The sequence below is a fragment of the Pimephales promelas genome, chromosome 2, assembly GCF_988280905.1.
Source record: "Pimephales promelas chromosome 2, fPimPro1.hap1.1, whole genome shotgun sequence".
In the NCBI taxonomy this organism is placed as follows: domain Eukaryota; kingdom Metazoa; phylum Chordata; class Actinopteri; order Cypriniformes; family Leuciscidae; genus Pimephales; species Pimephales promelas.
The window spans coordinates 12,514,734-12,541,885 of record NC_142770.1 but is presented as its reverse complement, the minus strand read 5'-3'; the positions used below and the strand labels follow the sequence as shown (position 1 = coordinate 12,541,885).

Sequence of the window (27,152 nt, the reverse complement as noted above, 5' to 3'; positions counted from 1 at the left end):
TAGTAGTTTAATTTTTTTCAGGGTTTCATGTCACGCAATCTGTCCATGTTAGCATCTAGCTAATTTGGTTATCTTTTACAGTACACCAAGAGTGAGATGAATTAGCCTCAAAATTATTTAGAGTTTAATTTGGATGCACATCTTTTGATGTCGACCAATACACAAGGTATGAGAAGTGTTTTATCCTACCGTTTGAAAGTTATTTTTTTAGCTAAATGGCTAGTTTAGCATCGTTGTTGCATTTAGCATTGTTTTTGTTAGAACAGACCTCCACACTACTGTTGGATCACAACCTACCAGTTGAGAACAACCTATTTCAACACAACCAAAGGATAAATAACAGGTGAAGGTGTCACCATACGCACAGTGCCGTAATCCGGCTAAATCGTCATTAGATTAGCAGCCGGTGTCGGTTAAATGCTGCAAATCCGCCAAACATTCTTCCTGGCCTAACTTGAAAACATGACGATGTTAAAGCTGCTATGTCTGATCCCAATTTGAATAATCTTAACTGTTTATGTGGCGAGATGCCTAATCCCTGTGACTCACACTGTAAGGGTTGCATTCTTGAACATGTGTGACATGCTAGCGTGGAAGTACAAACGGCACCTGAAAATTGATATTGGTACCTGGAGGCAGTTACTCATTTTTGTTCTAGATCTTGATATTTATTTTCCATGTCTCATGTTTTTGTTTTTTTGTTTTTTTTTGTCCCCCCCCCCCCCCCCCCCGCCCTCTCCTCCATCTCCGTGAGAGACTCTTCTGGTACCACTTTAGTATGCATGGAAAATCACTCACAAATCCACGATATACATTATAAATGAGGCATCCGATTCGGCACGCTTGTCATAGACCAGAAATTTTTGTCACCATCTTCCCCCTCAATTCTGTCATTCCCCGTCTTTCTCACACACTCAGAGAGAGAGAGAGAGAGAGAGAGAGAGAGAGAGAGAGAGAGAGAGAGAGAGAGAGAGATGCAACGTCAAGGGTAGAGAGGTGGGAATATGTTGGACCTCATGCCCTCTGGCCACATGTGTCGTTGATTCGTCTCCCCTGGACTTTTTATTGATTTATTTTAAACAAGGTGGAAAAAAATACTTGAGAAATGAGAAGCCTCAGGTGACGAGAAAACTAATGATGGAGAGTTGGAGAGGACAATTTAGAGCTTAAAAATTACAAAAAGTTTTTTTATTTTTTATTTTTATATTTTAGGCATTTAACAATTTACTTTTAGTGGCATATTTTTCAGTTCTACATTTGAATAAAAAAAAAAAAACTTTTTTTTGGTTTATATTTTTGAAATGCTGATTTTTTTGTTATGCGTATTTGTTGTTGTTTAACGCATGCGCAAGAATTGCGATCTCCTTCAACTACTTCAACTAATCTCTTTAACTCTCATCTCAGGACCAGATGGAAGAAAAAGAATTGCCGAATAAAGTCGTTATTTTTGTTTTATTTCCGCACAAAAAGTATTCTCATCGCTTGATAAACTTATAGTTGAGCCACTGTTGTCACATGGAATATTTAAACATTTTCTTCATTGACTTTCTGGGCCGTCAAGTTTCGATCCCTTAGGAGCCTATGTAGCAGCGATCCACCTCTCAAATTTAATCAAAAATATCTTCATTTGTGTTCCGAAGACGAACGAAGGTCTTACAGGGTTGGTACAGCATTTTTGTGTGAACTAAACCTTTAATAATCTAAAGAACATTTGTAATGGAAAGTTTCTATAGATGTTAAAGTTTCTCCATGGAACCAAAGATGCCAATAAAGAAAAAAAACATTTTATATCAAATCTGATCTGATTCTAGCCCAAAACCTCCCACTTGGGCATACAGTATACAGCAAAAGTCTCACATAGATTGAAGCTCAATAATAGTTAGTTGTAGAAAGAAAAAAAAAAAATCGAAAAAGTTTTTTTTTTCCTCCAAGTTATAGAGAGCGAGAAAACTCTATTTAAAAAAAAAAATCACTTCTTGTTCTCCCTTTCAGTGGTTTCTAAATGATCTTCAAGCACAGAATTGGCAAAAATGGCCATCTGTGACGCCACAGTTCCCACCCTGCTTAGTGAATCCTAAGTTGCGCTCTACCTAATCGATGCTCCCCATTAATTCTTCTTAGCTTGGTTTTAGCGGTACATGCCTGGAGTTTAGCACTCCACAAAAGGCACCTGTTCCGAATGGGTCACCTTTATAAGTCTCAGGCCCTGCATTGATTTTCAGCAGGACTTATTTCATGAACCAGGTCTTTGGGACAGGACACAGATGAAGATGAACTAGGAGGCTAAATCACTTTTCTTTGGCCTCTTTTTTTCCCACTCTCTCTCCCTTTCGCTTGAAATCCCCCCACCCTTTCCCATAATTCTCAGCTGTCATGTTTCCAGTGGAGTGCAGCCAAGGCGGAGTTTCAGAAAAAGACATTTTTTATTTAATTTTTTACGCTTAACTTCTTAACACCATGATGGATACATCATCTGCCACGTTTGAGTTGGTTTATGTGAATTACTAGCATGTGTAAACACGCTTTCGCAGGCGGTGTATGCGCAATGTGTACGCGCAAGATTGCTCAAGCATTAGCTAGAAGGCTAGCGAAGAGCGTCGACTTCCTCGAATGCTGCATGATTTAGCAGGTTTCCATCACTTTACACTTCGAATATAGGGAGTGTGTGAACTTTATGAAAAATGAATAAATTATTAAACAAAGCAAAGCTCATGGCAGGAGGCGAGAGTTCACGCAGAGTGCAGTGCGTTCGAGGGAGACGCTTCATCTCTCTTTCGTTCTGCCGTCTTTCTTCCAGCGTCATGGACATCACCGTTGACACCTTTAAATGCGATGCTCCTCGTTGAATTAATGCCGGGGTAAAATAAATGTCCCTGGATGGTTGTGCGCATAGGATGACGGGAAGTGAGCATCTGTCAACGTGGTGGGATGGACACAGGTGGCGGAAATGATTATGGAAATGTTTATGGAAGGGCCTTGTCTCTCAGTGGGATACGGCTTAAAGAGAGGAAGGAAGTCGAGAGAGGTAAATCAACCCACAACCCTTGGGATGCGTCTTAGTGAGATCCCAAGTGTAAGAAAATGTCCCAAAATACATTGCGGGCTTCCTTACATGCTGTATCCCCATGTGTCTATGTAACCTATGACCATAGGAATCCACGCCCACAGTTGAGTTGAATTGGAATAGAATCCCAGGTGTGTTTATTAAATATTTTGGCTAATTTGATTATGATTTCAGATACCAATAAGAATGCACTGTAAAAAAATATTGATGGTTTAACTTAAAAAAGTACCTGGTTGCCTTAAAATTTTAAGTTTATTGAACTGGAAAAAGTGAGTTAATACAATGAAGGGGAATGATTTAACCATCAGAAACTCAAAATTATATGTTATCTGAACTAAATAAATTATTTAAGTTGATTTGACAAAAGAAAAAATGTTGTGATTACTACACTGTAAAAAAATATTGTTGGTTTAACTTAAAAAAGTAAGTAACCTGGGTTGCCTTAAAATTGTATGTTGATTGAACTGGAAAAAGTGAGTTAGTTTAATCATCAGAAACTTAAAATAATAAGTTGTCTCAACTAAATAAATTATTATAAAGTTGATTTGACAAAAGAAAATATGTTGTGATAACAAATCTTGAAAATTTTTTTTACAGTGTGTAAAAATGAACAGTGTAATTCTTAACAATAAAATGCTACCGTAAAAATCAGTTAATTGCGGTTTATTGGTTAACTACAATTTAAGTATAAAATTAGTTTTATTAGTTATTTAAAACATTTTTTTAAGTGAAAAGGAACGCCATCTTATAATTTACAGTGAATAAAAGTTTCATTTGTCCCTGCGTGACACTTCACATTTAATGTGTTTTCATTGAAACAACTGTTTCTTCTTCTTATGTTCATTAGAGTTTTATGTTATGTTGTTAAATTAATATTTATTGCATTATTGTGTGTTAAGATGGCGTATTTATACGCCAATTTTCTACAAGTTGAGGTAAATAGCAGTATAGAAAGTGCACTTGAAAAAGCTATTTTTTTAATTCTACGTGTGGTTTTCTCTTAACTGCCTGTGTTTTTGGTTGTTGTCTGTGTATTACCGGTAAACTTTTTATACCATACAATATAAAGATGTATTTACAGTGTATTCTCAGCTTGTTTAAATTATGGATATTTACCCCCAAATCAATATAGAAGGGTGTTGTGGAAAAAATAAATCTGGAAAAATAGGCTGCCAATGTTTTTGTCTTGCCGACGAAGAAGTAGTGCTATTACAATATTATGTTGTAGTTATTTTATCGTGTTTTTACTGAATGAACAGTAATGCAGAAATGACTGTGTATGTATGTGTGTATAAATATAACTCTCTTCCTCAGAGTTCCTCTCTTCTGATTTTGATAGACAAGAGGAAGTCTGAGATGGACAGACACTTACATCATGTTTTCTGCATAGCTGCACCGTGTTTTCACGTAGTTAGAGTCCATCGGGGCGGGATATGGAAAATGCTGGAGTTCATCTGCCTGTCAACACTGAGGTCACGCTAGTTCAAGGTCTAAACTGCTGTGTGTGTTTTATCTGGCTTGTTTGCACTGGATGTATTGGAGGATGCAGGGAGAGGAGAAACTAACAAATAAGCTTTCACGTTTTTTTTTTTTTTTTCATGTATAGGATTTAAATCTATTATTGCATAAGAAGGAATTTAGCTTGTTTTGCTATATTATTGAACTTCTTAGCATGCTTTTTTAAGGGGGACCCTTCATGAACCGATTTGGGGTGTTTGTTCAGTTTAGTTACTTTAGTAACTCCTCATTCAACAAAAGAGTGAACAAGAGATGCCGATTTCATTTTCGGTTCTTACAAAACGATATCGTTATTCAACAGAGAAACTGACAAAGCTGAAAGAAAATGCTGGAAAAAAAATATTTTCATGATTTGTACTCACAACATTATTTCTTTTGTCAAATCAACTTAAATCATTTATGTAGTTCAGATAACATAATATTTTGAGTTTCTGATGCTTAAATCAATCTCCTTCATTGTATTAACTCAAAATTTTAAGTTCATTGAACTGGAAAAATTAAGGCAACCAGGTTACTTCATTTTTTAAGTTAAACCAACAATATTATTTTTTACAGTGTATTACTGGCTAAATTGCTTATTTATCCCCATTTGAAAGTCACTTTGAATACATCATAAATAGATTAGATATTATTTATGCAACAAGTATATTTGAAGGTATTTTTTTACAAGGGGTGTAACGATATTCGAACCGAACCGAAAAAACGCGATAGAGAACCCACGATTCGAATGAAAATGACAGCAACTGTGTCTATTATTATTTCAATAACAAATTAAAGTAAAAACTGCAAAAACTCCCTTGAGTTCTGTTTACATGTTTCCATACAATGTGTTGGGCATTGATTATTATATCTAAATAAATAGCATATGAATTTAGGCTAAAAGTCTAGGCTCTGTTGTTAACCTTAAATGTTATAGTAATATGCGGCCCCCTGGTAGTTTACAGCATTAGCAGATTTCTTTTTAATCATTGCAAAACGTTTAATTGTAATTTCATTAATTTAAAGACAAAGAAATTAGTTTTTCATTAAGCCACTGTTTTTTTTTTTTTTTAAAAAGCAGCAATTTTAGCTTTCTAAACTGAACCAAACCGAGATGTCAACTGTGGGAATACCGAACCATCAGTTTTGTGTATCGTTACACCCCTAATTTTTAACCATTTTTTAAAAATTTATATTCACATGTATATACTGTACATAAATGTGGATATACAGGGGAAACTCATTACATGCAAAGTGAGATGTCATGCCTTTATTTGTTATAATTTTTGATGATTATGTCTTAAAGCTTATGAAAACCTTTTCACAATATTCTTATTTTGATTTGGGCGTTTTCATAAACCGTAAGCCAGAATCATCAAAATTATACGACAATTTTAAAAAATATCAAAATTATACCTTTTAAGTTGAATTACTGAAATAAATGAACTTTTGCTCGATATTAAAATTTTTCGAGTTTCACCTGTATACATACAATCTAAAAAATACTGGGTTGTTTCAACCCAAATTTGGGTCAAATATGGACAAACCCAAATGTTGGATTAAAATGTAATTTAAAAAATGTACCGTTGAAAGTGAAAGTTGAAGTTGGGTTACATTTTAAATGACATTTTTAACCCAATATTTGGGTCTGTCCGTATTTGTCCCAAATTTGGGTTGAAACAACCCAGTGTTTTTTAGAGTGTATAAGTTACTTTCAAATGAGGACAAACAGCCTTATAGGTAGGCTTGCAGTGTGTGTGTGTGTATATATATATATATCAGTGTACAATACATCAGTATTCATATCAATACAAGCTAATAATATAAGCAGATAATGAGGACCTTATTTAAATGGTATACTCTTTATCTATGCCAGAGTGGAGTCATTGTCATTGGAGTTGATTTGGACTGGAACTGCGGACAGATGGACTAAGCATGCTGGATCCTCGTCGAGTTCTAGTCCATACAAAACACACTCTCAATGACAGACACTGAGACCTTGTGTAAAACCGTGAACACACAAAGATCTGTTGTTTCACTATCGATCGTCAAGGCAGTGGCGAATTAGATCGCATGTGAGATAAGTGCAATGGAACGCTGTGAGAAATGGACAATTGGTTTGATAAACAAGATTGGTTTCTTGACAAAATCAGAGTTTGTTTGGGCGTACAGCAGCAAAAGCCTAAACCTATTTACTTTGGTTTATTGGTTTATTTGCATTCAGCATAGTTTTTTTTTTTGTCCAAAGCCTGTCAGAACAGACCAGCCACCCATTTTTGAGTTGCGACCCTCCAGTCGAGAACCGCTGCAGTCGAGCGCATTACCATTATTGCATCATCTCTCATGGCAGATAGGTGAATGGCTCTGAGCAAATGCCACTTCTGGCTTCAGGTCTTTCTCTTTTTCCCTTTCCATCTGTCTATCCTCCCATCTCCTAGTCGTTCCCCCCGGCTTTTTTCCTGTCCACACCTGACACTTGGTCGACTTGCATCGCTGCCTCCCTCTCTCCTCTGCCTCTTTCCTTTTCTGTTCTGCTGTTGTCATCCCCTCAGGACCACGAGGTTGAAAGAGGTTATACGTGGCATGGACGGGTCCAGGGTGGCTTTAAAAAAAAAAAAAGAAGGCAAAAAACTGCAAGCTGTGGTGAATTGCTAATAGGCTATCATAGCGCTGAGAAGGCGTTGGCTCGCCAGAGGTCTGTAACCCATTAAAGAAACGTCAACTCGGCATAGGTATACAGGGAATTATGGGTCACTGACCGGGAAGCGATTCTGCCCATCCATTGGTCAGAGAAGTGCCCTGTAATCTGTCACAATCCTGTAGCGGCGGTGACAGCGCGGGGAGCTTCGCTCTCGTTCCGCCCCGGCAGGGCAAAGCAAGCACAGAGCACAATACCATGAAGACCCTTGAATGCTGTATTAGCACATACTTAAGAGATCTTGTAGTCGAAATGCTAAGGTTTCCAGTGTGTTCTCATCTTTCTTAGTATACATCATACTTTATTTAATCTGGCCTGATGTTTTTCTAAGCCGAAATCTATAGTGCTGGATTTAGCCAGATATAGAAAGGGGCATGAAATATAGATATGCACATGTTGCACATGATGAAGACGACTATAGCACACTCTTTTTAATTATGAGTGGGAAAGGGGTTGAAGATTCCTGTGGAAAAAATCTTTTGTTACACTAAAATCATGAGAAAATTTTGGTTGTGGTAAGAACTCATTAACCAATCTATTATTTCGAGATCTCAAGAAAACTAATTAAGTGAAGATTACGCGAGCAACTTTGAATTTGTCGAGATCTTGCTCTCGATAACAAAGCTGGGGTGCGTTTCCCTTACAACGACATAGTTCAATATTTCACTACCATAGTACCATGCATCGATAGAAAAATCAACTAGTCACGACTGTTTCCCGAAACCCACTGTCGCAAAGTATCGTTCAACCACGTTGGTTTCGCACGTGGTGGAGTAATAACTACTTTTATGAAACTGTTTGAGATCCAATTTATGCTAGATTTGTTTTATATAAATTATAGACATGTCATCTGAGGACTATTTCTAATTGTTCTGAGTTATTTTGCTTTATTACCAGACTCAATATTAGGCTCGTTCTTACATAGCAGAGCACGTTCGCACATGCGCACTCTTCAAACCCGTTACTTCAAATCTTTTGAAAAACTAAAAGACGTAAATTCCATTTGTATGTATTCTAAATAAAAAAGGCACCGGTTGTACTGAATGTCAGCTTGCTTATTTTGCTCAAGATAAGGATTTATTACCTCCAAATGTCATGCGATATAGAAACGATGCCTCTAACCACAGGTCAAAAGCTGTCGTTCAAACCACCCAACTTTGCGATGCTGTTTGCGAATGTCCGTTGGAACGATGGTTTCGGGAAACACCGACTTGTTAAACTGTGCCGATAACGACGGAACTTGCGACCATAGTTGGCTAACGATGCTTTCTGGAAACGCACCCCTGGTTGTTTCATTGAGGTCGTAAGAAAATTCATGACCAAAAAGATAAGACGACAACTATAAAATAAATGAATGCGATCGAATGTGGTTTATTGTAATCAAAATAATAAGAACGAGGTGAGAATTTTCAGTATTTTTTTCACTGAAATGTTATTCTTTAAAGGAGAATATTCATTTCACCCATTTCAACATTAATCTTTATTGAAAGTGGATCATATATGTTGTCAATGTAAAATAATTTTTTGAATTTGGTGCCCTCTTGACCGAGAAAAGACAGAGCATTTGTATGAAAGACGACAACACCCACAATGCACCACATTGCACAGCACCGCAAGCCACGCCCACTAATCCGGAACTGCGCGCACATCAGAGAAATCATTCTTTCGTTAACAAGGCTAACGTTAGCTGCAACCAGAGTTTGAAATTCATTTCACTAAAAAGTTCTAGTTAGTTGGCTGTGGCGAGCAGGACGAGGGCGAGGGACGTGAGTGATAATGAAAGACAAGAGACGCACCGACCGGTCTCATATCTCTCACAGAGGAGCGGGAGCATAAAGGGCAGATAGAGAGAGAACAACGCTATCTCACGACCAATTCGTACGAATTCGACGCATGATTAAAAAGTTTCTAATTCGTACGACCTCACTCGTACTAATTCGTACGATTTGTCTAAACCCACGTGATGGTTAGGTTTAGGGGCGGGGTAAGGGGTAGGTCATTCGTACGAATTCATACGAATTGGCCAATTCGTAAAATATGTACGATTTAGCAAAATCGTATTAATTCGTACGCGTGAGGTCGTATGAATTGTTACGAATTAGCCACTTTTTAATCATTCGTCGAATTCGTACGACTTGGTCGTGAGATCGGGTTGGAGAGAAACAGGCCTGATTTTATGTTGTGTGTGGACATCGGTCGTCAATGAGGGGCTGTTGGCTTATACTTTCGTTTTGTATTTGTTCATTTTACTATTAAAATGTTGAAATATTCGCCGATTCCCGCCTCCTTCTTCCCACAACAACAAACCCCATTAACGTTACATTGGCAAACTCATTAGTGAATTACTCCTCGTTTGTATTTATTTCTATATGGTGAATTACTGCATGATACCTGGATGTTCAGTTCAGTAAGTTCAACTAGGATGGTTCACATCACAACACAAACATCGGTGTGCTCGTCTGATTCAGAGATTTCGTCCAGGAGAAATTGCCATCGTTGAAATTCTCTGCAGCAGACGGACTCTGTGTCCGTAGGCCGTAGCGCACAGCGAGAGCACATGCACAGCAGTCCTCCTCAGCTCGAGCCAGTCTGGGCTCCTCGACCGCGACAGGCAGCCGCCTTCTGTTCCTCAATCAGCGTCAACTGCTCTTCACTATACTGCGACTCGTAAAGATAGCCATCCAAAGATAGACTTCCTATCTCCACAGCGCTTGTTAACTTAGCTTCCAAAAACAAGATGGCGGATATTGATTCAGTATCTGCAAGTGAAGTCCCACCCACTGATCTGTAATAGGCCTGGGTCCCACACCCTTGAATAATGAGGAGCTAAGTTTGTAGTCTCTACACTTTTCAATGAAATGTGACTTCCTGCTTATTATGACGCAAAACGACGATTTTTACGTCATAATAAGCAGGAAGTAAAACACTTCAATCCTTATTTCTCCCATCTCGGGACCATTCAAAAATATGCCTGGGTTTCTAAAGATATAAAGCTTAATGCAAAAGCTCAAGTCCATCTGTAAAATGGTGGTTATTTTATAATTGTTTATGCTGATTAGCCCTAGAAAAATATATTTTTATTTCAGAAGAATTGGGTATCATTTGCTTAGTGTGGATGTATTCATACAAGCACGGTATTCATTAAAATAATTCATTTTACCATGTTGAATAAGCGGAGAGTAACAGTTGCCACTGCCTCTAGGGGGTGAAATGAGACAATCTTATGCGAATGTCGGAGATAGGGGAAAGGCCACTTAACCCTCTACAGCATAGCGTTGCCCTCAGGCAACAGAAAGTTTTCTTAAGCCCTATGTTCAGTAAATTTTTCTTTAAATGATTGCAACCAATTAGAAAGTTTGAAAAAGTATCAAAGAACAGTCCAATAAGGTTTGGGAGTCACCATCAAGCACCATTTGAAGGTGGGAAGTCCTTTTCTGGCACATGGTCACAGGAGCACATGTTGTGAGTTGAAAGCAAGATTATGTGCTTTAGTGATCTTCTTTAAAATGACATTAACTTTATATAAAAAATATGTGTGTCTGTATGAAGGTGTAGAAAAGCCTTCTGGCAGGTTTTATTATGTTTTTTTTATTTTGCATGTTCACAAATTCAGTTTTTCTTTTTGTTGCCTCAAGGCAACGTTGTGCGATAAGGGGTACTTTTCAAGGAGGTTTTTAACAATACTTTACAATGGCAAATAATGTGTTACACGAAGGAAAGATGCAGGGTTCCTGGGTACAAAGGAACACCCAAAGTCACCAAAGTGACACTGTTCCCACAAAGTTGGGAGGATGACATTGTCCAAAATGTCTTGGTATGCTGAAGCATTAGGAGTTGCTTTCACTGGACCTAAGGGGCCAAACTCAACCCCTGAAAAACAACCCCGCACCATAATCCCCCCTCCACAAAATTTTACACTTGTCACAATGCAGTCAGGCAAGAACCGTTCTCCTGGCAACCGCCAAACCCAGACTCGTCCATGAGATCGCCAGATAGAGACACGTGATTTATCACTCAGAGAACCCGTCTCCACTGCTCTAGAGTCCAGTGGCGGCGTGCTTTATACCACTGCACCCAACGGTTTGCATTGCACTTGTTGATGTAAGGCTTGGATGCAGGTGCTCGGCCATGGAAACCCATTCCATGATGCTTTCTACGCACTGGTGTTCAGCTAATCTAAAGGCCACATGAAGTTTGGAGGTCCGTAGCTATTGAGACTGGAGAAAGTTGGCGACTTCTGTGCACCTCAGCATGCGCTAACCCCGCTCTGGGTTGCTATTGTTCCCAAAGTGCTTCCACTTTGTTATAATACCACTAACAGTGACCGTGGAACATTTAGTAGTGAGGAAATTTCATAGGTGGCAACCTACCACAGTACCATGCTGAATTCCAGAGTGACCCATTCTTTCACAGATGTTTGTTGAATCGTCTGCATGCCCACAGTAGCTGCTTTATTTTACAGAACTGTGGCCATGGAAGTGATTGGAACATCTGAATTCAATGATTTGAAGGGGTGTCCCAAAACTTTTGGCAACACAGTTTATATGGGGATGATTAGGATACATAAAGTACATGATGCATGACGACGCACTACATGATGCAAACATATGTCTCTATCAAATCAAATAGATTGACGAGTTTCAAGTGTTTTCCCTTTTTACTTAAATTATTTCTTGACATTTTTGGAGAAAAAAAAATATTTTTGTATTGCTCTATAAGAGTTGTATAATGACAATTTTCTCTGTGATTCTTTACCATTGTTGCGCAACGTTGCCCTTGGGCAACAAAAAAAATTTTGGGGTGGGGGGGTCAGGGGAGGGAAATTTTTCAATAAATCAATAAAATGTTGCTAAATGAGCCAAAAAATGATGTGGAATATTTTTTTTCCATGTGCCATCAAAATGCATGCAGTAGAGGGTTAATAATGCATGACCTCTTATGGCTGGTAGGTTGCGTAGTTGTATTTAGATACATCAGCACTTACTGTAGTTCCTCTTAATTATGCATGAGAAGGCGTGGCCTAATCTTCTGAGCAGGGGCTCATTCAGCCACTAAAAGGATTGTTTGTAAGTGCTTCTTTTTGTGAAGCAAGTTGAAGCATTATCATCTGCATCAACTGTCATCAGGAGACGTTTGAAGTCGCTAAACGCGATTGCCAACATTTTGACATGAAACGGCACCAATCGCTCTTCAAGTAGGGTTTCGCGAGACCGAAAATGAGAATAAGAAGAGATCAAAACAAACACCATGGTGCTTCTTAAGAATTTGTTGACAGATTTTTTTTTTTTTCTTCTAACAAACCTCATGTCTCTCTCCAAAAAAGATGGATTCTTTGAGCTGCGAACGCATTTACCAGAGATGTCTGGGAAAGATGCCCTTCCCCTGATAAAAGACCATGGCAGCTGTGAAGTCAGGGAATCTCTCTTGTGCACCACCTTTCTCTCTTTATCTCACTTTGACACTCCGGTGGCATGCGAGCGTTTGTAGGATTAGAGTCTTTTTTATCTTCTTTTTTTGTTGTTGTTGTTGTTAAGTTTTTTTTTAATTCTTTTAGGTCGGACCTTTCATCCAGATAAACTGTGTCAAGGCTGAATTCACTCCAGGAACCGTTGTACACGCTCACACAGACACTGTCTTCTGTAGGATCTGGGTTGTATTGCTGTGAAAGGTCAGCGGCTTCGCCTCGTGGTGAGAACTTAGGAGGCCGAGGAACTTTAAGGGGTGAGGCGATTTCATCTGGACCGCTGACCTTTTGAGGGACGTCAGGCTGAAAGCGCAAGCTTGATGTGGTGTGAGATAACTTGACGTTAGCTGGAGCGCAGCGTTCGACATTTTCAGAGGACTGCAGACGTTCCAGATGGCTCAGAAAGTGCAGAGTCAATGGTCGAAGGGACTGTAGCTACATCTGACCTCGGGTATTGTGCGAATCGGAGTTTTCGACTTCAGACGCTTGCGATTGACAAGTCGGCGCAGTCGATGCTCTTATCAGGGCTTCCACAGAGGTGCTGGGAGCGAAGTACCTCACACGCACATACTTCTTCACTTCGTTCTTCCTCATCTATTTTCTGTCTCACTTTCTTCCTCTTAGAGACTCTGGCAGACAAATGAGTTACATTTTAAAGGAGTAGCTTGTGGAAAAAATGCAAATTTTGTCTTTTATTTACCCTCGCGTTGTTGGAAATTCAAGGACAAAAGGAAATGTCTCTCTTTTCCATATATCTGTCAAGCTCCTATATGCTTAATAGAAGTAGTCCATATTATTTACAAACTCATAAGGTAGCTTTGAGTGGAAAACACAAGTAAAAATCGCAGGCTGCTGGGGAATAATTCGCTGTCCCTCTCTCTTCCGCTCTCACCTTCTTGTACGGTAGATTTATTAGGCGAGCCGAGGCCCAAGGCTGTCACCACACAGCGCACTTTCAAATCAATAATTGGAAATATTAATTATCGCAGCTGGGATGCTCCAGTCAAAAGGTGTTTATTTCCCTATTAGGAATAGCAGAGGAGAGGGGGCTTTGATGGTCTGCTAATGCTAAATAATGAACAGGGAATAGGCTGTTATCTCAGTGTTAAACTCCAGCCAAACCATCTGCACGCTCACACAAACACAAACGCACACAAGATGCCCGACTCTTAATCAGACGATCTTGTTCACAGCAGGGTTGCTGTAGTTTTGTAGTTTTTAGATGTAGATTTTGAGATTAGAATGCCGATTGTTTATGTACTGTAGTTGTTTTTTAATGTTTAATAATGCAAATTTACAAGGGGAATCTCCTGAACCACCACCAATAGTTAATAATGAACTATTCCAATAATTTGATAATTAATCACCAATAATTAATAGTAATTGTTTATAATATTTAAAGGAGTTGTTCACTTTAAAAAAAAAAAAACTTTTGCTGATGATTTACTCATCCCCATGTCATCAAAAACCATGTCAATTAAGGTTTTTGATGAAAACATTCCAGGATTTTTCTCCATATAATGGACTTCAATGGGAACCAAGCGGTTCAAGGTCTAAAAGACAGTTTCAGTGCCAACTGCAAACTGTTCAAAGGGCTTTAAACGATTTCAGACGATGAATAAGGGTCTTATCAAGCAAAACGATTGCTCATTTAAAAAGAAAATAACAAAGTTAAAGTTTTATAAGCTCAAACGGTCACCTTGCTGTGTTCTGTGGTGAGCGTTCATTTGAACTCGTTTATCAAAATGAACGAATCTTTTTTCGTGTCATTTGGTTCATTCAGTTGACTCGGGAAAAGATTTGTTCATTTTGATGAACGAGTTCGAACAGGAGAGTCACGAACGTGCATCACAGAACAGAGCAAGGCGAGCATTTGAGCTTATATAACTTTTTTATCTCATCGTCTGAAATTGTTTAAAGCCCTTTGAACAGTTTGCGGTTTGCATTGAAACTGTCTTTAGGACCTTGAACCTTTTGGTTCCCATTGAAGTCAATTTATGGAGAAAAACTGCCTTCGATAAGTTTTGTCTATCCATTTATGGTGTTTTTTTTATTTTTATTTTGGGGGTATTTTTGAATTTATTTACTTCAAAAGTACCATATTTTCTAGGTAAATTATGCTTATTTTTATGTTTTATTTTTTTTAACTACATTAAAATATATATACAATAATGACTTTGCTGTCACCTGGTGTCTTATTTTGGCTTATTTTAGAATGCTCTAATTTACAGTTTTTCCCATTTCATTTCTATGGGTGCCCATTTTTGACCCAAATACAAGATTAAGGAGGTTTTTTTCACCCACTTAAAATTGTAGAATTGAGTCAAAAAAAAAAAAAAGTCGTGTCTGTTCAGGAGGCAAACTTAGGAAAAGTAGCCAAGTCTTGTGCCGCTCAGATCAATTAAAGTATTTTTTTTTAAATAAATCAAAACTATTTTGCCCACATTTGTCCAGAATACAGTTTTAGGGTTAACTCAGATTGTGTTTGGCTGAAAGAATAAAGTCGTATACACCTAGGATGGCTTGAGGGTGATTAAATTATGGGAGAATATATATATATATATATATATATATATATATATATATATATATATACACCTTATGTGCAATGCGTTTTCTGAACTTCTTTAATTCTTGTAAGATGTGAGCCCTTTTAATGTTGCATGTGAACCGAAAAGAAAAAGCGATAGCCTTTTGAACATTAAACCCAGCAGGTGAGCGAAGCTCAAAGTCTGTTTCTTAACAGGATTTCGTAAGCCGTGACTCCTCTGACGCCGCTGACCTGGAAAAAAAACTGTGCTTTAAACATCCTTATACATCTAATGACGTGTGCTTTACGCTTTTCTCATTCACTGATTGCAAAGCCACTGGAAACTATTCATTTCATCCATGTTGACTCTTTGTCCTGCACGCAATTTGAGCCCGAACAGCGTAAAACAAATAGGGGAATTATTTCACATTCATCATAGACGGAGGCAACAAGGCGCAGTCCCGATTTGCTCGGAGCAGCTTGTTCTGAATTTCCATCTACCCCAGCACAGCGGTGTCTAATCAAACATCACTACAGGAGAACAGACTGTCTCTCAGGAGAATGGAGGTTTCATATCCCCCACTGTATTTTCTGTTTACCCTGTTTGATAGCTCCCCCTTTTGAAAGACAGCAGCACAGCAAACAGCGTGATTATCGAGTATTGTGCGCTTAAAGAAACAGATGACGAGGACAAAAGAGACAGTTGCGCCCGTGGCTACATTTGGAAATTCTGAAGAATACATTCCCGGTCTGGAATGCTGGCGACCGGAGGGGTGTGTCGAATCGTGTGCATCATCCCTAAACGAGATGCAACTGACACACTCCTGTTGGGACGTGGGGATTTGAATTGTTCCGCTGAGTTTAAACAACAGATTGGCAAACACAGGGACGCCGGTGCTTTTTGCTGCGGGCGGGAAACGTATAAGCGCGCCTTTCCGCCAGCGCGAGTCTATCAGCATATGTGGGGGAGCAATAGGGTGGAGTCACGGCTCTGGAAACGCCACTCAACTGAGAAGCATCTTATCTGGCAGTTGCAGGCAGTTCTCCTTTGCCTTCCATCCTCTCCAACCCCCTCCATCCCTCTGTTTTTGTCTTGGACCTCGTCGCATTCTCCATTCCGAGTGTGGAAACCTCCTTGAATCTATCACAATTAGAACACGTGTTGTTGTTGTTTTTTTGCAAGCAACGCAGCATAAGGCGAACTCGTTTTATCTTATGAGTAAATAACATAGTGAACTCTCTCAGGACAGAAGCTAAATGAACGCTTTCCCTGATTACAGTGCGAGTTTGACAACTGCTGGTTTTTTGTTTCTATAGTGCATGTAAATGTGTGTGGAATGAGTGTGTTTACAGCATAGGTGTCATTTATTCGTTCATTTAGGTGTCCATTTCCCATTTTGCCCTCACCACTTTTTAAAATGGTTTGCAGGAGTGATGCATCAGTGCATTTTCTTTTCTTTGTATTTGAGTGATGTCTGTGAATTGTTTTTAAAGGGTTAGTTCACCCAAAAATGAAAATTCTGTCAGTAATTACTCACCCTCATGTAGTTCCAACCCCGTAAGACCTTCGTTCATCTTCGGAACACAAATTACGATAATTTTGAGAGCTGAGAGCTGGATCACTCCTGCATACTAGTCCATAGGCTTCTTGAGGAATTGAAACTTGCCGTCCTCGAAAAGTTATTAAAGACATTGTTAAAATAGTCCAAGTGACTTCAGTGGCTCAATCTTAAATTTATCAAACGACGAGAACTTTTTGTGCGCAAAAACAACAACAAAAATAACGATTTTTTTTCAACTATTCGTTTACTTCTCTCTCTGCCTCGAGTTAGGTTACTAGTTTAATAGCGTAAGCTTCTGTTATTATACGTCACACGCATCACACACATGACCAGCGTCGGCCAATAGTGAGCCTACGTGTGACGTAGCTGTACGATATCACACTACGTTAACTGACTAGAGGCTCATGGAGAAGGAAGTGAATAGTTTAAATAAAGTCGTTATTTATGTTTGTTTTTACGCACAAAAAGTATTCTCGTCGTTTGATAAATTTAAGATTGAGCCACTGAAGTCACTTGGACTATTTTAACGATGTCTTTAATAACTTTTCGAGGCCTGCAAGTTTCAATTCCTCAAGAAGCCTATGGACTAGTATGCAGGAGTGATCCAGCTCTAAGATTTCATCAAAAATATCTTAATTTGCCTTGAGGGTGAGTAAATACTGACAGAATTTTCATTTTTGGGTGAACTAACCCTTCAATGTTGTGCTGAGTGGTTGTGATCAGTTTAAAAAAAATAAATATTTGAACTTTACGGTAAAAAAAAAACGGCAGCTGTGGTTGCCAGAACTTTACCGTTAAAAATACGGTAGGAACGTTAACGCCGCCTTCACACTGGCAGTTGAAATCAGCTCCGAAATACGCAATACGTTTCCAACGGACGTCGTACTACACAGTGAAAAGCGTCGGACGCGGGTAGAACAAAAATGGCGGAGAGATTAAAGTTTGATTCTGTCAGTTCTGTATGATCTCTCTGATGAGGGTTATGCTGCGTGAGGAAAGTTGCTCAGGACGTTGACATGTCAGGTCGGCTAAAAAATGTGATATAGCTAGTGGTCAATAGTTCAATGTCTACCTTCAATTTAATTGTATTAACTGCCCTTATAAACGTTAGAAAGTCATGAAAATAAAAAATGACATCACAACTTATCGTTATAAAATCAATATTTATTTTATTAAAAGTTAATAATTCAGGTTTGTTTATCAGTACCATAGCAACGGTCAACTTCCGCTGGAATTGTCGGATAGGAACCGTCCGTAGCTTTTCGCAAGAGTTCAAATTTTTGAACGCATCCGGATGACCAACGGACACGATTTTCTTCGCACCGCACTCGGTCGGACCCGTTTCGGACCCATTCGCATGCGGTCTGCCAATCTCCATAGGAAATGAATGACTTCCGGTCGTTTCGCAGCCGCATCGGAGCTGATTTCAACTGCCAGTGTGAAGGCAGCGTAATGGTTTTACAGACTTAGCTTAAAATTAACATAAATAAACCGTATTTCATTTTCTGATAAAATGTAGATTTGGCAACCTTTTGAAAAATTTATATCTGTACCATATACTGACAACCAACAGTTACATGAGCAATCAAAGCTCATCACAAGCAATCTTCCATAAGAAGGATCATTCACACAAACATTAAACAACATCATGGTAACACACATGAAATTAAAAAATTGCAATAAACATTCATTTAACAACATTATATGCAACATAAACCCTAATGTACATAACTGGTTAGAAAAATCCATAGTTATTTCAACAAAAAAAATAAATAAATAAAATGTGAAGTTTCACACTGGGAATTGCGTTTTTTTCACTGTAAATTTAACAGTATTTTACAGTAAAATTATATCAGTTATTTACCGTATATAGTACGGAAACTTTCTGTTAACCAATTAACAGTTTTGCACTTTTTAGCATTTTTACAGTCTTTTTCCGTTAAAATCACGATTATTTTTTACAGTAATAGTTCAGTCCATTTTAGTTCACTACAACACATTTTTTAAAATGATTTCCTAATTATAATATTAGTAAGAAAGTATTTTACCAATACTCTACTACAGATACCATTTGTCAAAACATTCAAAGATTGTGATTTATTATTAATATATTTTATGTATAATAATATGTGTTCTATTATAATTTTGCTTTCATTATTTGCATATCATCTAAATATTATTCACAGGCTAAACCTTTAGCATTTTGTTAACCATAACTCCATCTGTTCCCACATTTGTTTAAAATGAACATACATATATATAGCCTAGTATACAGTATTTTTGAGAATATTTGTGTGTGTGTAAATGTGTGTACCTCAAGTGTAAGGCATCCCATTAGAGGTGAGAAAAATGCAATAAACTGAGTTCCGTCGATACTAAATGTACAAGGGAGAAACACATTGCTCTTAGGAAAACAAATGGACCATTACGCCAGCATTTTATGACCAGGACAGTGACTAGTTAGAGAGGTGAATCCATAAACCTTACACAAAAGTCCAACGTGTTAGAAATGCATCTCACTGATGGAGTTTACATGGGGTAGTTCTGAATGTGTTCCCTTGCAAAACAAACTCTCCTTTATTACCAGACGTCCCGTCCACAGTGTTGCATGCATATTGCAAAGTATCTATAAATGCTAATGTGGGCAACTGTTTGTGTTTGTCAAATGATTTGTTTGAGATGGGTATATCTCACAGTTAGGTCTATTGGATTGTTTTTGTCTTTTACGCTTGAGAACATCCGAGTAAAAATGCTGTTCTTTGCAATGGAGAAACTTTTGCAGTGCAACACTATCATAGCGCATTGCTGTATTTCTAATTCTAGTGCAAGACAAAGCTACTGAACTCCGACCTTCAGAAGAATTACATCTTTCGCCTTTTCCCCTTCGCACAAAGAGTTAGACCATGCTAGTTATTATTTACGATGGATAAATTTATGGAATAATTTCTCAGCGGAAGGTTATTCAGTTCCTCAAGGTGAAAATGGATACGTTTAACACTTAATGAATCTGGCCTGGCTCTCTTCCTCATATATATCAGCATGTTATTAAAGCTTTTTAAAATCCCATTATGGTGTTTCTCCTTGAACAAGTCATGCTTTTATGGTACCGGCCTGTCTTTAAAACTGACCTTTTTTCGGTTGGACAGTAAAAGAAAATATGTTGAGGAGAAAGGCAAAATGTTGATCCTGTCATCTCTCAAACGTTTCCCAGGCCTTCGAATCGGTGTCTTCATGAAGGCTTAATTTCAGGTTACAGATGGCTGGGGAGCCTGCAAAGGGCGCTTTGCAAATTTGGGTAATCTTGTCGCAAATCTCTGCACAGCTCTTGGCCCTTTTTCATCCAAACTGGGCCTGCTGTGTTGCTATTAGCAGTTTGTTTTGGATCGATAGAAAGCTCCCATTGGATTACGATGCTGGGGAATGGATGTTATAGTGTAAAGTAGGCCTTTAGGACAGCAAGAAAGTCCTCTCGAATATAACTTAAGTTTAAAACACTATCAGCTTTTATGATTATTATTTTTATAACTGGTAATATATGGGTTAATATATTTTGCAGTGATATCACTAAATAAACGCTAATGTAGATGTCAGGATGGATTTTTTTATCATCCTAAACAGATTTTTTTCTTTAATAATAATTAAACTCATATTAATGGAAATGATTTTAAACCATGCACGCTCTGCAAGACACAAACTGGTACTGGTGCAAGTCTGTGAATCTGTCTGTGTGCACATAAAGATGCTTTAGACATCACTTGAACTTACAAAAACACATACAATATATGTCAAAATGCCATATCCCTGCAAGCACAGTCTTAAAAAAAAAGTCTTAAAGATATGTGAGAATATGCGGCAGCTCTTAAAGTGACAGCAGCCTAATAAACCTGCTGCTTTGATGTTATTAATGTTAATCAAAGAATAAAAGACAGATAAAATCACTCATTGCTTTGGCCTGAATAACTTTTATAGCTTTAATAAGGTTTAATCTATATTTAATTCACAATTTATGCAGTGAAGACTGTGAAGTGCTTGATAACTTTTTCAATTTCTGTATATATCCCACTGTTGGTAGGGACCACAATGGAAATAAGTCTTCGGGCTTTATTGTGTTATCCCTGACTACTTTTGTATTTGGTTTTAATGTATGAAACAGTTTCTTACTGTTTTTTTTTTTTTTCATATTTTTTATATTTAAGTGGTCAAATAAATCTAATCTAATCTAATCTTGGACCTATCTAAAAATCTGATGTATTGAAGGGTACAGGTAAATGTGACATTTATTATAATGAGTTTATATGAAGATTGATTCAAGTTCACTTACATTTAAAAGTTGTTATATTTTTTTAAAAGCCTTTCAATTATACTGTAATGCTGAATGACTGTAATTAACGGCTAAAATTTAGAAAGAAATATCTTTCTAAATTTTCATTTTTTTTTTAAATATATTTCATAGAGACATCCGTTTTGGGGTATTGGCCTTGATTCATAAAAATATGCTATTAAATATTATATATATATATATATAATATATAATATGGTATATCGGCCAGCATATCGGTATCGGCCGATATATGTTCATTTTTAATGTTATCGTTATCTGCCTGGTAAGAAAATGTGGCCGATATGTTAAAGCCGATAAAAAATGTGTTATTCCCTTCAGCTGAGACACTTGTTGAGCACTGTTTATGTTTTTGAAAATTAAAATACGGTTCGGTACAACATGTACAGCGCAAATCTGTCATATCAACTATACAACACTATAATGAGAACATCATTATGATTGTGCGCTTGGGACATGGATTTGATTGTGAGACTTTTGTTTTTGTAATCAGGCTCTTAAAATTAGATAAAAATTTGGATTGAAATTTATCGGCCAATATATCGGTTAACAGCTTTCAAATATAAAGAATTATCGGTTATCGGTGTCGGGCAAAATTTTCATGTCGGTGCATCCCTAATGTGTATATATATATATATATATACACACTCAAATCGCTTTGTAAGTTGCTGTGCTGCTCCAATAATCAAACTGTCTGCACTTACAGTACTCCGTTCTACATTACATCCCCAGGTAAGAATAAATGGGAGCACAGAAAAACCTTTTGAACATCCTTTGATCCTACAGCAAAATCCTTTTGAATCCTTGAACGACGGGCAGAAGATGAAAAAAACAAACAAACAAACAAAACATATATATTTTCTTTCTGTTTGGCTCAAGTTCGTAGAATAAGAACCAGTCGAGAAAGCTTCAACCTTTGCAGGGATAATGGGGAAAAAAAAATTGTCGAGCAAAATACGGAGCACAAAAACTGTGATGACAGAGGCATCTAATCCAACAAATGCCATTCTTATCAGGCTTTAGTAGATTACTGTGAGCCTTCTACCCACCGAATCCCTCCTTTCCAGACACTCTCCACAGCCTAAGGGGCAGGGATCAATAGGGCTTCATTGATCTCTCTCTCTCTCTCTCTTGTGGCTGCCTCCACTTTAATTGTTGTTGCATTTCACTTTCTCCGTGCTAGACACTGTAACCAAGCATGCATGGCAAAGCAAACATAAAACAACTTGCTGATCAGACTAGAGACTTTTTGAGAAGAGTAAATGGACTTTTGAATAAAAAAAAGCTTATTTTGTGTTATTTTATTATATGTTTTATTATTTTATTTATGTAAGTAGATGAGGAGCTATATAGTAACTGATATGACCACTAGGGTTGGGTACCATTCACGACGTTGACCTGAAATTTGGTGCCGGTAGCCAAAGGTACTTTTTTTCCGTACTTTAGGCATGTTTACCTCATTTGTAGAAATGTTAGCCAATGCCTTGGTCACTGTCTGCCATTGTCTGTGATGCTTGAATATTAATAAAAACAACAAGTTTTGTAAAAATAAATAAGTAATGTGTCATTTTCCACAAATTCTGTGTTGTGAGTTTTCTAGTAATCAAATGAAGACATAAAACATTAATTTAATGTATCTTTTACATGCGACACAATTGAGCTTTATAGCCTACTGTTACAATTTTAAGTGTGATTATTCCTTAATTTTTTTTGATAATAATCTATTATTATTAGTGTTAGTAATTGTGCTGTACAATAGTAATATAGTATACCAAACTTTTATTTTGACGGGTTGTTGTGAAGACCTTTGAGTTTCCATGTGTTAATGATGACGATAGTTTTTCTTAAAACTCTCAGAGCGGCTCAGGGAATGCATTCATGTTCTCATATAGTGAGACTGCAGAGTCTGAAAAACACTGCAAGCATATCATGTGTGTAGAACATGCAGGATTCGTATTTAAATCTGCCGAAATTACCGAATACTACCGAAATTTGGCACCAATTGATCTAATATGAATTGGTACTCGGTAGTACCGACACAATTCGGTCTCTAATGACCACTGAGTGGACCAGGCAATATAAATCAAACATGCTATAGGATTTTGACTCGGTGCGCATGGACTTATATAATGATCAGAGGTCAGTGAATAAAACTGCAATCAATGCACACACATGGCATTTGTAAATATATTTATTTGAGATGGATAAAATAAAGTGTCTAGAACTGTGCAGCACGTCAAAAATTGGAGATTTTGCTGGTACAAATCTCCACTCTTGTATTTCGTATGTTTAAGGGACAATGAGTACCCTGCAAACTGACGTATGGGATATTTGCACTTGATGAAAATTTAGACAGGATTGTTTTGTGTTGGACGTAAGCTCAACAGGCTGTAGGCTTATTGCAGTGACAACAGTTTCGTTGCCTGAACTAACCCCTTGTCTTGTCTGTACTGTTTTTCTTCTTCCAGATGACTCGCCCCATCCAGGTGAAGCCAGCTGACAGCGAGAGCCGTGGAGGTAGTTGTCTTGTTCTTTTTTTTCTTGATGTAGCTTTTGTAACTACTTTTGTAACATTTATTCTCTATTCTCCTTTCTCTCTGCTGAAAAGACCATCAAAACTGGCCAGCGCTGGTTGTGTTTTGAATGCTGTTACCTAAAGAGATCCTGTTGTACTGATTTCCCCACCAGGCTTCCAGACTTTTTCATTCAATTATTTTCAGAAAACGTCGGGAAGGTTGAGATAAAATCCACCAGCTAAACCACCATAGCAATTCATTGAAATTGGTGCTAGCCTAAGCTGATCTTTTCAGCAGGGTTTTTACCTACCTTCCTATCTTCACAATTGTTTTTCTCTCACTCCATCTATCTGATGGATGCCTAGATTATTCATTTTAATTAAGGAGGCCATGATGCTGGTGAACGGAAGGCAAGTGGCTTCTGCTGCCTGTCTAACCTTGCTTCCCCTGCCAAGACCATTAACGACACACTGTAAATTAAAAAGTAATTAGCTTAGATATTGGAACGGGAGCCCTGAGTCCCAAACCCCCAACTTGATGTCTGGTCAAATCAAGGGGCGTATTGTAAACAAAAGGTGTAAATGCCATCGAGATGGATGTTGGGGAGGGGGGAGGTGGAGCAAGGTTGGCCGAGGATGCACAACTTGCCTAACAATCAATTATATTGCAGGACACTTGCCAAGTACCTTGGTTCCGAGTCTCTAGCATGCGATCTGCTGTTTACTGTAAATAGATCTGTCTATTGAAATCACCCACACAAACATGGTGGAGGATTTATTGGATTTGAAAATAGAGCCAAATAGGTATTTTTCTAGGGAACGATGGTCTTGTGATTCTTTCAATGGTCTAAACCAGGGATCGGCAACTCTGGTCCTCATATTTAATTTCCAACCCTAATCAAACACGCCTGAACAACGTCTTGAGGATTGCTGGAAAATTAGGTCTGTTTGATTAGATTTGGAGCTAAAATCTGTGGAACGGTGTCCCTCCAGGAGCAGAATTGTCCATTCCTGATTTAAATAGACATCTAATAGTCCATTCTTTTGTCATTCCAAAGGATGTTAAAAAATCAATGACCCTTAGTAACGAAAAAATTGCTCCCAATTTGACCACATGGCAGATTAAAGAATCTTTAAGGGAATCAGATAAACCATCTGGGATAGGTCAACAAAATCCCCAAAAAAGCCTTCCCCAGCTATTTTTGGGAAATGGCGAATGTCAAAGTCCCACATCAAAATGGTCCATCGCAGCAGTAGACAAGCAGGGCTTCGTAGAGGAGATTTATGCCTCATAAAGCCTCATTGATTTTGCCATTGTAGAGGTGTGTGTTCGCATTGACTCTGACACTTTGCTGTCTTTTGGCTTCCCTGTGAGTGGCCAGCCTTAGCGCTCCCTAGGCGCCCATTGGGTTTCCTTGGGTCCCTTATTGCCTTCCTCTCGGTGGCCATGTTGGAGATGAAGGGTGTGCTTAGGTCAGGCCCAATAGTTGCACATCATCCTAAATGAACAGCTCAGAGTAGCACCACAGGAGCAATCCAACACCATTGTGACTTTAATAGTTGCAGGGGATTTCTTCCCCAACTCCAAATCCTAGAGTATGTGCTGCTTTGACAGACTTAGGCAGTGCACGCTACGTACCTAATGCTGCTTTTGTCATGGACACGTCCTGCAGTCCCTAGGGTAGTCGAGGATCCATGCATTAGGACTTAATTACGTTTCTTACTCTAATTCCGAGGTGGCACCCAGATGGACACTGGTTATTCTCTCGAGTTCAAGCGGGTTGACTGTTGGGACCCTCGGTGGCTTCAGTTCTAATTACTCTCATAATCTCATTAAGTGGTTGAAAGGTCACCACACCTGTTCAAAGAAAAACAAAGGAAGAGATCTTCTAAACCTCAAGAAACCTTCTCCACAAGGGCTTTCTGTCACTGGTTATTAAGTCTATAGAGCTAATGTGATTAAATAGTTCTTCCAGGCGCATTTCTTTAATCATTTCAATCTGCATGCGGTCATGGATTAGAAAGAATCTCCTGGTTGGGTCACCTGATTGACATGCCGCCTAGTTAAATTAATATTGTGATGTGTTATTATTAAAAGACAGTGTGTTGCCTGATTAAATGTGCATTCTTAAGTGCTTGTACCCATTGTCAACAACACAGCTTGGGTGGTTCTTTTACCATTTTTGTTAGCGAGAATTTGAAGGACTTCTGCCCAAGTAAATGTGTCCATGCTGAGCAGAAAAGGAAGGGAATCTGAAAATAGAAATTACAGCATGTTTGACCGACAACTCCCTCTGTATCATCTGAGCCTTTTTATATTAGTCCTCATATCCCGATAACAGCATGTTTGCCTTATTGAACATTTTTCTATCCTTGCTCTGTTATGCAGCATGTGTCATTAAAAAGAGCTTTGGGGACAGATTGTACACTCACATACACACTCTCTCTCCTTCTCCCCTGGTATCTCTGATATGAAACAGATTGATTTTGCTTCACTGGCAAGCCTGATGACTGGCACAGGCTGGATATAAAGGTGGCTGCTATTGCTTTTTGAAGGCCTGTTCAATGCCTCTCAGAGGCATTTGAGTCCTAACACAGGATAAATCAGCTTTAGTCGCTTTGATCTTCTACCCCCCCAAAGTCCCACCCCCTTGAGCAGAAACCCCCAACACCAACCGTCTTGTCCTTTTTCAGAGTGGAATCATCCCGATGACAGGTTTCATCTCTTAATTTTCCCTCTAGCTTAGAAATAAGAATTGCCCCACAAAGGCCAGTCAGTATGGTATATGAATTTTCCAAAATTTGGTCCATGGAAGCAGTTGTTTGAAATGTGCCGGCTCTCTTGGTGATCTTCCTATTCTCCTTTAGGGGTTGATCAATGAAATTAATAACTACAATGGGCCTACAATCTTGCAATCGGCGCAAATGACTTCATACACCAACGCATGTATCATTACTATTTTGGCTTTTCCCTCCCGCTGAGGTAATAAACTTGCACTCCCTGGGCAGGTCGGCACAATAAAAGGAGGCATGTTTCGGTGCAAACATTCCCTTGTGCTATTTTGCAGTTCCAGAAAACAATTGCGCCACTGACCAGAAAAAAACTAGACTAAAGTCAGTGGCGCGTTGCGCGTACATTCAGATGCTATTTTTAAGCGCGCATACTTGGCCATAATACAGTGTGTGAACAACGAACAACAACAATTATCATATACATGTTTAACCGAAGCTAATTTGGGTGGTCCCATTCCCAATGTCACTTCTCTTTCTTTTACGGCCCTGACGAGAACATCGATCTCCTGGTAAATGCGCCGTTATCATAGTATTGCGCCATGGAACAAGCGCACCTCGTTCATCACGCTCTTAAAGGATTAGTTCACTTTTGAAAAAAACTTTTGCTGATAATTTACTCACCCCCATGTCATCCAAGATGTCCATGTCTTTCTTTCTTCAGTCGAAAAGAAATTAAGGTTTTTGATGAAA

General features: G+C 38.4%; 1 protein-coding gene across 13 annotated transcripts in view; it reads left to right on the top strand.

The window, feature by feature from the left end:
• Nucleotides 1-27,152, top strand: part of celf5a (cugbp, Elav-like family member 5a) — a 234,842-nt gene that overhangs the window by 114,302 nt on the left and 93,388 nt on the right. For all 13 annotated transcript variants that reach the window (XM_089135310.1, XM_039694870.2, XM_089135299.1 and 10 more), the window contains exon 3: nucleotides 23,623-23,671. In XM_089135310.1, coding sequence (XP_088991436.1) covers nucleotides 23,623-23,671 — 49 coding nt within the window. The remainder of the gene's footprint in view (nucleotides 1-23,622; nucleotides 23,672-27,152) is intronic.